Below are 15339 nucleotides of genomic sequence, written 5' to 3' on the forward strand. Positions count from 1 at the left end.
AGGCGAGACAGGAGGAGAGCCCCCGAGGAACTCATGCAAGAATGTCCACAACAGCCTTGGACATAAAGGCCAAATCCAAATGTCCACCAACTGGAGAACGTGTAGTAAACTCACACAGAGGAATACTACTCACTAATAAAAAAAGAAGCAACTATGGAGACGAGCTACAGCAGGGAGGGGTCTCAAACACACACGGAACAAAATCAGACAGACACAGAAGACCCGGAGCTGCGAGACTCCCTCACATCAAGTCCAAGAGCAGGAAACCCGCACCCACAGTGGGGGACAGCAGGTCAGGGGGGAGGACTGCTGGGAGGGGCTGCAGGCTCTCTGGGGCTGTCTGTCCGCACTTCCAATCAAGGTCACGTGTGTGTATGCAACTGCTGGAATTCACCACACCTAATAATCAGGACCTGTGCGTTTTATTATAGCAAGTTATTGCCCCAGCTTCTTACCAGCTTGGAAAAAGACATTTAAGATCACAATATCTAATGATACAAAGGGTAGAGTGAAACAGCCTGCTGGTTACAATAAAACTGGAACCCTTCGGGAAAATCTTACACACTTTCAAGTGTCTATCCTAGAAACATAATTAAAGAGACGAGTTTATGTATATGAATACTTCCCCATTACTTTACAAAGCGAGTAAGTGTAAAAATATGTAGTATAACAATATGGTTTTTAAGGAACATGACAAAAATATTATAAAGCCACTAAAATCCTATGTCAAAGACCTTTTAATAACATGGGATGTGATTACATTCTTTGAAAAATAAAATAGGTTACCAAACTTTTGACAGTCTGAACCAGCAAGTAAAAAAGAAGATAAAAAACGCACACAACTTAAATTCTATTTCTAGGAGCGTGGCCTTAAAGAGAACTGAACTTCTCTTAACTTCCCCGTCTGTGAAACAGCAGCGACTAACACCCTGGGATGTCGCGAAGAGCAAACAATATACAAGCACTCCGGAAACATCCAAGAATGGTAGTAACGTTCGTGGTTACCCTATGTCATCCACAACATCCTCGTATTCCGATGCTTAACGTCCACTTTCCAATCGAGTGCATGGTACCTAACGTCACCAGGACGCACAGCTGGAACAGACTCCAGGCTGCCACCCACTGTGGACGGCGAGTCACAGCACCCACTCCAGCTTCACGGAGCGCCAGCTGCAGAGCGCCCCCTGTAGGGAGGACTTGGGAGAAAGCAGGTTCGGTCCCGACCGCGGTGACTGAAACCACGGGGGCTGCCTGAGTGGGTGTTCCTGCGTGGCTGCAGGTGCTCTGCTCCCAGCTACCCCTCTGCAGGCCCTACCTGCTGCCGTGGTAGATACCCCCGCGTCAAATACTTTACAAACAGGCAAAACCTTAATTACTCAGCAAGCAGTTGTTAATATCCCCACTGTAGAGACCAGCTGAGGTTTCAGCAACATGGAAACACGATACACACAATTAGATGATTTAAGCAAAAAAAAAAAAAAAAATGCAATTCACATGAAATTTTCGAAGTGAAGAGATCTGGAAAGTGGGCCTTAAATAATTACATTAATAAGTGCTACTTAATACTCTTAAATGCTTCCATTTTCACAAAAAGCTGCAGAGACTTGTGCCTTCCCAGGCACCGGGCGCCATGTCCCCCGTGCCCACGGACACCGCGGCCGTGGGAGAGGTACAGTGTTCTGAGTCGCTACCAGCACAGACCAGTGTCAAGAATACATCCAAGTGGTATTTACATTTAAACTCTTACCAGCTGTGACATTTTACGGACTTTGGTGCTTAAAAAATGAAACAGAAACAAAAACGTGGAACCAAAAGCAAAACCGTGCTGCTGATGGCAGGTCGGCTCACCGGGTGGGGTGCGGGGCCGGTCCTCACAGGCCTGCCTGCTTCGAAGGGCCTCCCTGGACCCGTCACTGCGCGGCTTTAAGGCTGGTGGTGGGATGACCCCGACCCCGCCTTTCATCAGTAAGTAAACGTCGTTCCCCTTCCTTTTTTTAAAACAATTTCCCAGATAACCCCAAACGTGCCAAAAGGGCTGTGTGGGCTAACGCCTTTGACTTTATCACCTCCGCCCAGCACGGCCGACTCCAAGACGGGAAATTTCACCCTTCCCGCGTCAGCAAAGGCAGTGACCTCCCAGCCCCTCTGTCACCTGCAGCTACTCCCCTGTCCCTCTGCAAAACGCCGCTGCACTTGGGCCCGTCGCCGGCACGTCAGGCCGGTGAGCACCACGCAGCCACCGCAACTCGAAGGGCCGACGCCGAGAGCTCCAGCGCTGGGCAACGTGCGTCGTCCCCCTGCGCCCCCAACCCTGAGGTGGGCACTGCTCCTACCCACCTCACGGCCAGGGAAACGAGGCCCGGATGTGAGCTTGCCCAGGGGCTACCTGGCTTGTCCGCGGCTGAGCTGGGCATGGCTCCCAGGCCACCGACGCCAGACCCCCATCCCACGTCACCCACCGGGCTCCCCGCCAAGAACCGCCCGGTCCTGGGACGGAGGACCCTACAAACCCCACCAGGCCAGGTGCAGTGGTGACCACGGAGCCCGGGCAGTCCGGGTCCCTCTGTGTCCCCACGCGGTCCTGGGCAGCCCTGTAGCCGTCCTTCCCAAGGGCGACAAGCACATGCCCCCGGCGGTACAGACCCCGGCAGGCCGCCCTTCCCCGAGGCCGGCGACGCAGGGGGCAGGGTCACCGCGCCCCTCTCAGCCCCAGGCTCGGTCCCCACGCCGCCGCGCCCGGGATGTGGGACCGGCCGGGAGGGTGAGGAGCCGGGCCTGGGAGAGCCTGACGGGCCGCGGTCGGGCCCGGGGCTGGGGTCGAGCCGCTCTTCCGCCGGCTCCAGGAGCCAGGGCCCGGAGGCTGTGACCCCGCCGCCGCCCACGAGGTCGCCGCCGCCGCCGTCGCGCCGCGCCCCTCACCCCCGCCGCCCGCCGCCCCGCTCACTTGGCTCTGAGGCGCAGCATCTCCTCAAACTGCGGGGCTGAGCCGACCTCCAGCACCTCCACCGCCGCCATGCTGCCGCCGCCAGACAGGAGCAATCGAGAGCGGGCGGGGCGGGGCCAACGGCAGCTGCGCGAGAGAGCCCGCCCCACCCCACCCCCCCGCCCGAGTCTGCGCAGGCGCCAACTGAGACAGCTCCCCCGGGGGCGGGGTTTCCGGCCAAGTTCGTCTCCAGCGTCTCGCGGTCTTAGCGGTAGGGACCCCGAGCTTCGCACCCTCCTGGCGGCTCCCACAGGGGCTGGGACAGGGCGTGCGTGTGATGGGAGTGTCTGTGAAGCCAGCGAGTACATGCTTGTAACGAGCCGAACCCTTAAAGTGAAATGACACCGAGGCGGGGTGGAGTGAGAGGTCAGGGACCGGGAGGGTGCACGTCTCGAACCTCAGCACTGACCGCGGCTTGGGGGACCCCAACCAGCGCCACCGTGTGTCCGGCCACCTGCGCCGGCGGTGCCACCCCTGAGCGCAGACCCACGGCGCACCGTGACCGCAGAGCAGCACGGCCTGGGCTGGGGCCTTTCCTTGCTCCCCTGGCACGCCGTGAGGCTGACTCTCAGGCCTGTTGTGTCCTTTCCCCTTCTTCTCATGGCCCACCCTCTCTCAGGCCCAGGCCTCGTCCATGTCCCAAATGTCCGCCTCCACCAGGGGCACTCCAGGCAAGCCCCTCTGATCTGCTCTGGGGACAAGGCGTCTCCTGCCGGAGGTCCTCAAACCACATCGGCCTCCCCCGAAAAGCGCTGCTCCCCGTGTAGCTCCCATCTCACTGAAGCCACGCTCCCACCCTGGCGCGACCTCCCTCACGATCAGGGCATGTGTGCCGCTTCCAGCACGTGAACAAGTCTCCGTACCTACTGCGTGCGTGTCTCCAGCCCAGTTCTCGAGGGCAGGAACTGTGTCTGTCCAAGGGGCCTGCAAGAGAGCCAGATGCACCGTAGGTGCTCACTGCGTGCTCACTCTGTGCACCTGATGGAGCAGCGGGCTCGTGGGGTTTCAAAGATTTGGTACAAAAAAATGTAATATATCTCATCGATAACGTTTATATTGATTGCATGCTGAAATGATAATATTTTGGGTTTTGTGAATATATTAAATTTGCATCACTTTACCTTCTTAATGAGGTTACTAGAAAATCTTAAATTCCGTAGGCGACTCATTTGCAGCTCACTTTGTATTTTATCTCAGCTGCAGTGCGGCAGTGACAGAAAGTGGCCTCAGGAGCTGTGCCCTGTGTGCCTCGCCCTGAGAAATACGCGTTACTGGAAAGGTGAATCGCCGCATTTAAGACAGAACTGGAGAGCGATGGGAAACTGTTTTGTCTCCTGACTGTGGTGGTAGGTACACACACCTGAACATGTGACGAAATTACACGGAAGAAAGTACACACACGAGAAGCGGGAAAATGAGGGCGGTGTGGAGAAGATGGGTGGACGGTCCGAGTGTCAGCACCCTGGTTGTGCAACTGCATTACGGTTTGCAAGGTGTTACCTTTGGAGGTGTCACACGGTCTCTCCGCATCACTCCTTAAGACCTGCCCGAGACTCTACAGTTATCGCAAAGTAAAAAGGGTAAATAAAACCTAGAGGTTACTATGAAATGATGCAATGGAGGGGAACACCCTGTTGCAAAACCCTTTTGCAACAGAATCACATACAAACAAAATACGTGAGTGTATACACAGCTGAATGCAGCATGTAAAACGGTGGGGACGAGGATGTGCCCTGCAGTGTTGGAGAGCGCGCCCCCAGATTGTGAAAATAAAGCACTTTTAAAGGGAAGACCTTCACTTCTTAGGTTGTACACATCTTCCTGTCGTTTGCATTTTTTTCAGAGAGCAGGGACAGTCTTTGTAACGTTTAAACTAATGAAACTGTAACAGCACCAGGGCAACATGCTATAGGACTCTTAAAAAAAAAAAAGCAGTGATCGCCCCTGTAATGTGGCTGGTGTAGAACCCTGATTTTTCCTTTACATGGAATTTGCTGGAAGCAGCATGTGCCCCAGCCACAGTGCAGACTTCCTCCCCGGCAGGCTGTGAAGTCTCTGGAGAAGCTTTCCAGTCCTGCCCCCTGCCATTTGCCCTTGTCGCTGTGCTGTGGTACCCACAGGCCTGACGTTGGCAGGTGACCTCTGAACTGTAATGTGCACTGATTTAGGCAACAGACTCAGGCCAGGCCACGCTGAGGGGCTGCACATCTGAGTTACAGGTGTGTAGGGGCGCATATGGGTATGCAGTGCGGCACCCGCACCCTTGCATGCGTGTGACTGCACTCACCACCATTGCGTCTTTCCACTGATGTGTAAAAACGCCACTGCCAATGCCCACCCTGTAGCCTAGGGAACTGCCCGGGCCCACAGTGGGGACGGGCCAGCACCAGGACTCAGCCCAGAGCCTTCCCTTGGGGCTTGATGCTCTTCCCGGCCCTCGCCCCATCCCGCATGCTGTTGACACTGGAGACAGAGCCCAGTGCTCTCTGTCCGAGCTAGTTTGGGCCTGGAAGGAAAATCTCGTCCTTGTCTTGCTGCACCGGTTTGGGCTCAGCTCCCCCTTGCGGCCCTGCTACTGCTGGAAGGCTCAGCAACACTGCCAAGCAAGACACTGGGGCGGCCTTGGGCCTTGTCTCCAACGTGGGGTTCATCGAAATGCTGCGAGTTAGCATTCTTGGGCCACATCCCGCTCCCTCCCTGGGGCCAGGGAGCCGGGGGGTCGGGGGGGGTGGTGGGGGGGGGCCCTTCATCTAAGTGCCCTTGGATGGGGCTGCTCCTGGGCTCCCAGGGCCCCATGGTCAGGGACCAGGAACACCTTTCCCCAGATGGCAGCGCAGCCTCAGAGTTTCCCGAGGGTGCCGTGTGGCAGTCAGGGTGGGGGTGGGTGGGGGGTGGCGGTGGCTCTCTCTCTGGGTCCTTTGGGCTGAAGTCCTGGCCCAGGAGAGCGAAGCTCCAGACGGGGTTGCAGACAGGGGCCTCCTGTGCAGCAAAGGAGGGCCGCCTATGCCTGTGAACTGACGCCCTTTTAAAGAGGTGAGTCCGTGTGATGGATCATTCTTCGTGGTAATGACACCTAACACCACCGCCCTACACCGGCAAGGGGATATCGGAGCCATGTCCTCTGAGGAAGAGTCACTCATTCCTGTGGCCAACCAAGTGTCAGTCTGCGCAGGCACAGTGATGAGCTCTAGGTGGGCACCTGTGACCCAGAGGAGTGACAGTCAGGCAACAGGAGGACTTGTCACAGAACCCCCAGCAGGCGGGGTATTTGGGAACCTCACCCCAGGAGCTGAGAGACACAGGGGCCCCGGAGGGAAGGACTCACATTTAATGGGCAAAGCACAGCACTGGAAAGTGTTGTTATTCAGGTAAAGTGGCCACTGTTTCCTTCCTTTTAAGAGAGCCCCTTAAATTCCAATTACTCCGCCCCCGAAGACCAGTTGAGAACAACCCCAACTGGAGGAAATTAATTTCCTTAGGAATCTCCCTGTTAGAAGATCAATGGAGTCCCCCTGCTGAGAAACAGTAAAACTGTAAGTACAGGAGATTTGCACCTGAAGGATACATATTCTAATTTCTGTTCTCAAGCTGCGATAACATCTCTGGGACGACCGTAAAAGCCCCCGTGCGGCTGCTGGGGACCTGCTCACAGAGCTCCCTAGGACGGGTCTGCACCTGACTGGGACCCCAGGAGCTCTCCACCCCCCTCCGCATGCTGTCTATCCACCAAGGTGGCTGGGGGCCCGGGGCTGAGGCCAGGGCACCATGACCACTTCGGGGTGCCTGGCTGGGGAGGGAGCCCCGATAGGTTGATCGAAGCCTGGGACGTTATCCCTGGACCAGACCCTCCAGAGCCCACCCCTATGCCCCAGCCCCGCCACCAACTCTGGGACCTCCCTCACAGCATTGCCTAGGTGCGGAATGCACCCACCGAGAGGCAGGCAGTCTGTGTCCTGTGCTCAGGAGCCCCCAGCGAAGCTCACCCCGCTGCCCCTCAACGTGAGGGCTCCAAGAGGGGCCTTGGAAAGGCCATATCACAAGCCACGCCAAAACAAACTGGACCCTGGATCCAGCCAAACATCTGGTTCTTCTCCGTGGCCCAAGGGCCAGCCTGGCAACAGGGACGCTGCAGCTGCCACCCTGATGGCCAAGGACAAGTCCAGGCTAGGGACGTGGGAAGGGCCGTGAGGGTTCCCTGTGTCGACCCTTAGGAGCCAGGAACTTGATCTTGGCACAAGTCAGCCAGTGTTCTGGGCTGTCTTCCTCACCAGGAACTGCTTGTATTGGAAGGGCTCTATGTATATGCTAGCTATAAAGGTTGTTTATGCTGCCATAGCTAGATTTTTATTGGTTGTATTTTTGCTGCACTTGCTTGAAACATAATTATTTTCAAAGAAAAGAAGAATTACATATCCGGTGAACTAAATAAAACTCACGTTTATTAGGGACCCCTGACAGCTCCTCAAGCGTGAAAAAAGATCTCAGCGCAGGAATGGACAATTTATGTGCAAGGCTATTTGTGAAGCAGATTTCCAGGCATGCTTCATCTGGGCCCCGCCAATAAAAACACATTTCATTTCTTTTTCAGAGGCGTGTTGTTGATGTTTTCACGGTAATCCGGTTTCCTGGAAGAAGATAAAACCACCTGGATGAGCAGGTGCTCACTGCGCTAATTAATCTAGGGTTGGGGGGGATGTTTGGGGGTTGTGTATGGGGGGGGGAAGATGCGAGCACATCCCATAAGAAATATATGTATAAGAAATGTAGTTCACAGATCTTACTTCCATTGCTGCAATATCCAGAAACTCTGGAGACAAAGTAACTTTTAAACGTGCCTTTAATCGTTTACAGTTCACCAGGAACGGGCTCATCGGGAGAGCGACTGCCCGCGCGCTTTCTCTCCCCACGCACGCTCTGGCTTCGTGTCCCACTCCCGCCAGGCGGCAGCAGGTGCGGGCTGCAGCGCCCGCTTCAAGGCTGCGGGTGGCGCCAGCCGCCTCTCCAGGCCGGAGGGCGCGTCTTTGGTTGAGTGCTTTCTCTAAGCCACCTGGAGAGGCCACGACTCAGAATTGACTCAGAATTTCCACAGACTGCGGCGCTGCGCCGCCACCAGAAGCAAGCGCCTTTCCCCGGGGCGCAGGCCCGGCCCCCCTCCTCCCACCCTTCTCCTTGCGATGGGCGGAGCAGTGGGAGATCCCCAGTCTCCCCAGTCTCCCCAGTCTGCGCTGCAATTGTGAACCTGCGGGCACAGGAAGGGGCGGGGACAAGCGGGAGGGACTCTGCCCCTCTTCATCTGCACACACTTTGCCACGTGCATCCTTGTTGACCCCAGGGCCGCTTTCCCGCAGGGTCACCCCAGGTGCAGACTGGATCGCTTTACCTGAACACTCCGCGGTGTGTGTCTGAGTATTATTCTCCGAGTCCACTTGGAGTTCATTGTCTGCTCTTTTTTGTAATTATTCTTTCATTTTGAGAAACTAAGGGCCAGGTGAGTTTGCCTCTGTGTCCCACACAAGAACCCTTGTCAAGTCAGAAGTAATTCTGAAGGCAGCTAACAAGTTGTGACCAGGTGAGTTCCTTCTCAATAAGGAACCTTCCAGACAGCAGGGTCTGTGCACGCTACGCCCTGTGAGCCACGGCCCATCTGCTGCCCATGCGCTTTCCGACGGGCTGCTTTTGCACGGGAAGTCACCTCATGGAGCGGATGCACGTAGTGTCCAGTGGGCACCGCGAGCAGAGCTGGCCCTTCCAGCCTGCGGAAGGGACTCTGGGTGCAAAGGCCTGGGACAGGAGAATGAAGGAGTGCGCGCGCCCCCAAAAGACACAGCTTGGCGATCGCCGCTGGGTTCTAGGGTCGCAGCTACGGCCGAGGGCAGAGTCGCCCACTGGTCCTCTCCCCCGTGGCAGATGCCATCCCAACACGGCCAGCGGACTGGCCTAACTAGTAAGTCAGCGACCACAACAGCGCATGCTGGCCACACTGCCTCAAAAGTGCCACCGCTGCAAGGCCTTGCTCCCTTCCTCTCTTCCCTCTGCCAGAGAACATGACCTTCCTGCAGGGGCGGGGCAAAGGAACCCCCCACCCCCCTCCCGTTCAGGCCCTGAGCCCAGGGGTCAGCAGCTGCTGGCAGTGAGGCTCGGGGCTCAGGGACCCTCAGAAAGGTGGGGACAATCAAGTAACCCCGAGCAGTGTGACAGCTTTGGATTTGCTTCAGGACTCCCAGTTCACAGGGTCTCCCAGCGGGCTGCCCCTCTCCGGCTGGGAAGGCTGGGACACGTTTCCTGCAGATGGGTTGCTGACTCCAAATTTCTTCCTCTGGGACCAAAAACAGAAAGGAAGAACGCAAACCGGTGATTTTTCAGTGGTGCACAGGCCCGCGGATGAATGTGAAAGGGACGGGCAGCCCTTCGCGTTCTCGCAGCGAAGTCGCTCGTGTTCAACCCTCCGTGGCTGTGTCCACTCACCCGACAAAGCAGTGCTTGCTGGCGACTCCATTAGTGCCTGCATTTGGGTATCTTACTCACGCATCCCTGTGAAAAACCGATGCTTGAGTCAGAAGAAATGTCTCATTCACAAATTTTGATGCCAATGTTACATTTAGACTTTCCAATGTGACATGCATTCTTCTTCAGTTCATATCCGAACTAAGACATGAATAATAGGAGATAGAACGGGAAGTCTCCTTCCTATGAAAAGGGACACATGGGCAGGACCCTACAATAGGTGGCCCTGGGTCCTTAGCTCTGAGGGAGAGAGGGGGCTAAGCCACCTCTGGCTGGTGTGCAGACAAGACAGGCCAGCTCTGCCAGGCGCTGGCCGTCAGCAGCCAGATGCTGCTGGCCCAGGGGCTGAGTGGGACCCAGCAAAGAGCTTGCCCAGGCCGGGGGCTCTCCAGTCGTGGCTGAGGCCCTCACATCCTCAGCCCCTCCCCACGGGAAGTCCCATCTTCTAAAGTGCTGGGTCTTACTCCAGTTGTCCCAACTCCCTGGGCTTCTTCCCAGACTGGGAAGGACCAGGAGCGATGTTCTCACCCACAGGGAAGACGTTTATTTTCTCATCCCCACGCGTTTGCCATCACTGTCACCACTGGAAGCGGCTGGACCCACTTCAAGAGGCCCCTTGTCAGCGGATCCCAGACCACCAGCTCGCTCTCTCCTTGAATCAGGTTATTCTATTAGTCCGTACCCAGAACCGAGTTGTTATTAGCCATAAACGTATTTACCTGACAGAAATACGTCCTCTTACGGTGGGACATGAATATTAAAGAGGAATGTTCTGGAATACCTGGTCACGGCCACGGCAGGGTCAGGCCGGATTCCAGATGGTCCCAAGACACACTCCTACCTTTAAATGAAATGGCCCATTTTGGGGAGCATCCATGAAAGCCTTTAGCACTGTTTAGCAGTCTCGCTGGAGGGAGCGGGTCTCTGATTTACCAGGAGATGTGATAGGTGACTTTGTCTTTGCTTTTGTTTTATACTTTCAAGTAGTCAGAAAATATTGCATCCACTAGCAATCAATTTATTTTGATTGATAAAAAGGGGTTCGTAAAACCCCCTTAGACATAAAAACCAGGTGAACAGTGATATATCTTTCACGGTGCCTTCTTCAGGCTGTGCATAAAGAAGGCACGCTGCTTACTTCTTCCCACGAACTCTCCCCCTGCTTTCTGTGCCTAGTGAGTCATTTATAACCCTGATTATTTCCAAGCCCCACACTGATGCGACATCCGTCATATTTCCACGTGCTGGGTTTCTCCGTACTGTGGTGTGAGAGCCGAGAGGCAAAACACCCTGGAATTTACAGGGAACTGTAATTCATAGGAAAGTACATGCCAAAGTGGATTATCAAACATACACAGTGTGACTTCATCCGCTTGCAAATAAAAGAATTTTAGGATGAAATATAAAACATGCTAAAATTTCATGTCTTCCTGAAACATCGCCGAGCATAGAAAGCGTGCTGTGTGTGACCGCGGCAAACGCCAGCAAGAGACAGATCAGAAGCAGGGATGGGCTCAAATGAGGCACAATGGACACTTCTGGTCAGACCTAAAACTGTTGATTTCTGAAGGCACGTTTGTGGTTTGCTAATACTTTTATTTACCTACGGCACCTGTGGAGAGTGCAAAGTGACAGACGGTAAAACCCTTCCTTGGTACACAGCGGCAGCTCACAGCCGCCGTCCAGGAAGGAGCAGGCGCAGATGCCACCGGTCTCCCCTAAACCTCTCGTGAGCTCCGGTCCCAGGGTCTTCCGGTAATAAATAATTACCTGTTGTCGGTCTTCCCCGAAGAGCACGCTTCCATCAGGAAATAATTGAGGGCACTGGCTTAGATCACAAAGCTCTCTGCAGATATATTTAGAAAGTTGAAAAGCAGTGGGTTATCATTTTATTTTTTGCCTTAATGAAGTATGTGTGTCTAGACCATTATACTTATTGCGTCTAGGAATGTCTTGTCCTGCATTTTGCTGTTAAATAAACAAACAACCTGAGAGAAAACGGCTGGGGCAAAACCATGACCCTCAGCAAACAAACGTGCTGACCTTGCAGGGGCAGGGGCGCCTCCAGACCCTAATCCTCCCGGGACAGGCCACCTGCCTGCAGGGGGTGGGCTGAACGGGTTACCTGGGCGCTGTGGAGCTGGCGTCCCGGGTGGAGGCGAAGGCCGAGCCTAGGCCCGGAGATAGCCCTGACCTGCCACCCTCCATAAGGTCATGGTTCGAACTGTGGAATGTAAGATGGAAACGCAGAGACGAGAGGTGGAGGGGGCGACGTTGGATGTCTTGAGCTGACAGCACCTGGGAGGAGGCTAGAGGATGGGTCACCTCTCCTGAAGACCTCCCCAGGCCCCGGCTGGAGCAGACGCCACACAGCTAAATGTGAACTCGCCCTCCTCCACTGGCCTTGTCCTGAGCTCACCCCTGGGCTTTGCTGGACGCTGGGGCACAGATTCTCAGAAGGAGAATGACTGTACAGTCCTGTGCACAACTCACTTCAAATACAAAGGTGGGCGTTCAAAGGAGAGATCTGTCCAGCAGAGGCCACCTTGGCAAAGCTGCCTGGGCCCCCAGGCCCTGGAAGCCTGTGCTGGGGCGGTGAGGCCCTTGGGCAGCTGGCGCAGCTCATTTGTTTGATGAAACACCGTTTGCAGGAAGGCCTGCAGCTCAGTCAGGAGGCTTTGGCCCGGGACCAAAGACGACCAGCAGCTGGAGGGCGGAAGCGCAGAGCTGTGTCTGAATTCAGGCCTTCACTTCATCCTTGTGCACCCTGGGCACAGCAGGTAACGCCTCTGAGCCCGCTTCTCTGCCTGAACCAAAGATGCTCCTGTGGGGTTGCTGTGGGGACCCAATGACATCAGAGACACCACACCGACTAGCAGAGGCTCTGAAGCCCGATGGACAGTTACGTCCTGAGTACTGGCTGCAAGACTGGCTTTGGCCGGGGGGACAGGAATTCTGGAGGAGGACACAGAACACTAGTTGGTAAGAAAGAGAGAGTCCACTCGAGATGAGTGGCCTACGGGAGCCTGTGGTGGCTGCTTCAGTTTGGGGCTGGGGGTTGCCCCACTTCCCTGGGGAGGGGATGTTCCCTCAACATCCTAAAAACAAGGAGACAGTTGTCCCAGATTAGAGCGAAGTGTTTCCAGTCGAAGACGGTAACTGTTATTGTAATATCTAAAGAAACTGCAGATTTCAAAGAGAAAATGTAACCTTACATTAGTGTCCAAGAAGTGCTGGGATTTTTTTCTTTTAGTAAGAGGGCAAGAAAGAACAGAAGGAGTATTTGTGAAACAACTACTACATGCCAGGCTCCATGCCGGGGAGATGGGACACACACACACACACACACACAATTTTACAGCCCAATCAGGACAAGAAGACAGTAATTTTTGATAAGCCAGTAGAAGTACTGGCTTTGCAACAGTTGAGAGTCGAAACTGTTACCAACCCCACCCCCGACATACACGGGCACACAGTCTCTCTTGGCCAGGCGCTGAGCCAATTACTAGAGGCGATGCACAGCCACTCCCTGAAGCTCTGAATTCCCAGGCAGGCAGGCAGGTGACCGAGGGAGCAGGCTGTGGCAGTCCTGTTTACAGAGGAGGGAGCTGATGCTCAGAGGTCCACTCTCGCCCAGCACGTATCATTAGTTAAGTGCAAATGAAACCTCTCCTAACCCTTCCAAACTCCAACTGGTCCAGTGCCCAGCTGGGAGGGACTGCAGGTCGGCACGCCGGCCTCATAAGCAGGAACTGGGTCCTGGACACCTCGCTCAGCACAGGGCAGACGGCTCCCTGGAAACCCCGAGCACCCTGTGAAGCAGGTGCCCTGTCAGCGCCCCTACTCTTCAACGAGGGGCGGGCACTGCGGGGCCAGGAGACGGAAATCCACAGGGGAGCTGGAGCTCGGGCACCTTCCTCCCGAGCCACTTCCCCTGAAGGTGGTGTGCACAGTATCAGTCAGTGGTGCGAGGAAAAAGAACTTCTCTCTTACTAGGTATGTCTTTATTGTGGTGAAACATACGTAACATAAAATGGGCTGTGTTAACCTTTTTTTCATGTACAGCTTGGAGACATTAAGCACACTGAACTTTTTGCGCAACCATCACCCCCACCCAAGTCCGACACGCTTCATCTCCTAAGTAAAACCTCTGTCCCCATTAAACAGTAGACCCCAATGCCCCTCCCCCAGCCGCCTGGAAGCCACCCCTGCACCGCACCGTCGTCTCCAGGAGTTCATCTGCTCCAGTACTTTTCACATCGCGAGGTCACACTGCACTTGGCCTTCTGTGAGCAGGGCGCTCCGTCCAGCCTAATACAGCAGGCGTGGGACTTCCCCTCCTTTTGGAGGCGCGGTAAGACTGCACTGTGTGTGTGCATGCACCACGCTTGTTTACCCGTTTACCCCTCTGTGGACACACGTGCAGGTTACTCGCACCTTTTGGCTATTGTAACAGTAGCGCTTTGAACACCGGTGCTTAATCCCTGCATTCCGCCGTACTCGGAAGTGGGATTTCAGGAACCGTCACACAGCTTTTAGCAGTGGCTGCACCATTTCACATTCCCGCCAGCAGTGCACCACAGTTCCGATTTCCCCCATTCTAGCCAACACATCATCACCATCACCACCATCACCACCATCATCATCATCATCATCATCATCATCATCATCACTATTACTATTACCACAGTCCTCAGAATGGGTATGCAGTGGTGTCTCACTATGGTTTTGATTTGCATTTCCCTAGTGATTGGTGATGCTAGGCATCGTCTCATGTGCCTATTGGCCATTTGCATATCACTTTTGATACATAAGTTTCACATTTTGATATAGTCCAACATATCATACGCAAGAATCCAATGTCACGAAGGTCTCCCGTTTTCATCTAACGGTTAATGTAGTTAACGTGAAAATAACGAGCACTCGACCTATCACAGATGTCTTGCATTATCTTTAAAGTTTTTAAATTTCAAGATATTAAGGACTTAAGTAAACCCACTAGGTAAACAGGCTGTAAATTCCCACTTGTCCTGGAAGTCGGAGTGGAGCCCAACCTCTCCCCCTAGTGCAAACCCCGTACCTGTCGTGACGGTCCTCGAGTGAAGTCTGCCTTACCATTTTTGACAAGTGTCGCCAATACCTTTCCGCCAACACCCTATACAGCAGTAGGCGTATAGAGAAGAATGCGGCGCAGCTAACTAAGCACACGGTTTACCAACATCCGTCCTCTGGGTACCCCTGCGCACAGCCGGAAGCCCACCCCGCGAGGCAGGCCGGCGAGACCTTGGTTTCCCTTTCCGCACTACCCGAGGATCCCGGCAGCGCAGCCCTCAGTCTAAAGAGAAGTGGGGCGCCCCGGGGGCTTCCAGCCCGGAAGCCACAGTCCAGGCCAAACCCTGTTAGAGACCGCAGAGCCACCGCGAAAACTTCAGCGCGGCATCCCGCCCGGAAGTGGGACCGCCTCACCGGGACTACAAATCCCAGAGACCCTGCAGCCTCGCCCACGATGACTGGCTCACTGCGCCATCTATTAGTCAATCAGCTAGGAAGCCAGCCAATTGCAAGAACGAGGAGGCAGGCACCCCTCCACCCCCCCGAGCCGATCCAAGGTCTGCAAGGGAAGCGTGGCGGGACACTTAAAAGAGTAGGTTGTTCGGCGCCTCACGGCCCATTCAGCGACTGGAGAAGTGATAGGCCAGTCCTTTTAATAACTTGGGACAGACATCCTCTACCTCCAGAAGACTCTGGTCTCCGCTACTCCTGCCTGCGGCACTCGCCGGGTCGGACTCACGGGTTCCTGCGGAACCCCGCCCCCGTCGGTCATTGGCCGCCCCCTGACACGTGAGGGTAGG

The 15339-nt window shown here is 55.0% G+C and overlaps 1 protein-coding gene and 2 long non-coding RNA genes across 4 annotated transcripts in view; 1 reads left to right on the plus strand and 2 right to left on the minus strand.

Annotated features, from left to right (window-relative positions):
• Positions 1-3071, minus strand: part of GLRX3 (glutaredoxin 3) — a 30062-nt gene extending 26991 nt beyond the window's left edge. For both annotated transcript variants that reach the window (XM_053922801.1, XM_053922800.1), the window contains exon 1: positions 2945-3071. In XM_053922801.1, the coding sequence (XP_053778776.1) occupies positions 2945-3015 (71 nt within the window). In that variant the 5' untranslated portion in view covers positions 3016-3071. The remainder of the gene's footprint in view (positions 1-2944) is intronic.
• LOC123479261 (uncharacterized) lies at positions 1857-7929 on the plus strand. Its single transcript, XR_006654821.1, has 4 exons — positions 1857-1965; positions 4181-4329; positions 7572-7640; positions 7835-7929. It is a non-coding gene; the product is annotated as an uncharacterized lncRNA (long non-coding RNA).
• Positions 7681-15002, minus strand: LOC123479260 (uncharacterized). Its single transcript, XR_006654820.2, has 4 exons — positions 14568-15002; positions 11258-11333; positions 9449-9514; positions 7681-9299 (listed from the first exon to the last, which is right to left on the minus strand). It is a non-coding gene; the product is annotated as an uncharacterized lncRNA (long non-coding RNA).
• Between the last annotated feature and the right edge of the window lie 337 nt (positions 15003-15339).

The sequence above is a fragment of the Desmodus rotundus genome, chromosome 4 (genome assembly GCF_022682495.2).
Source record: "Desmodus rotundus isolate HL8 chromosome 4, HLdesRot8A.1, whole genome shotgun sequence".
NCBI classification, from domain to species: domain Eukaryota; kingdom Metazoa; phylum Chordata; class Mammalia; order Chiroptera; family Phyllostomidae; genus Desmodus; species Desmodus rotundus.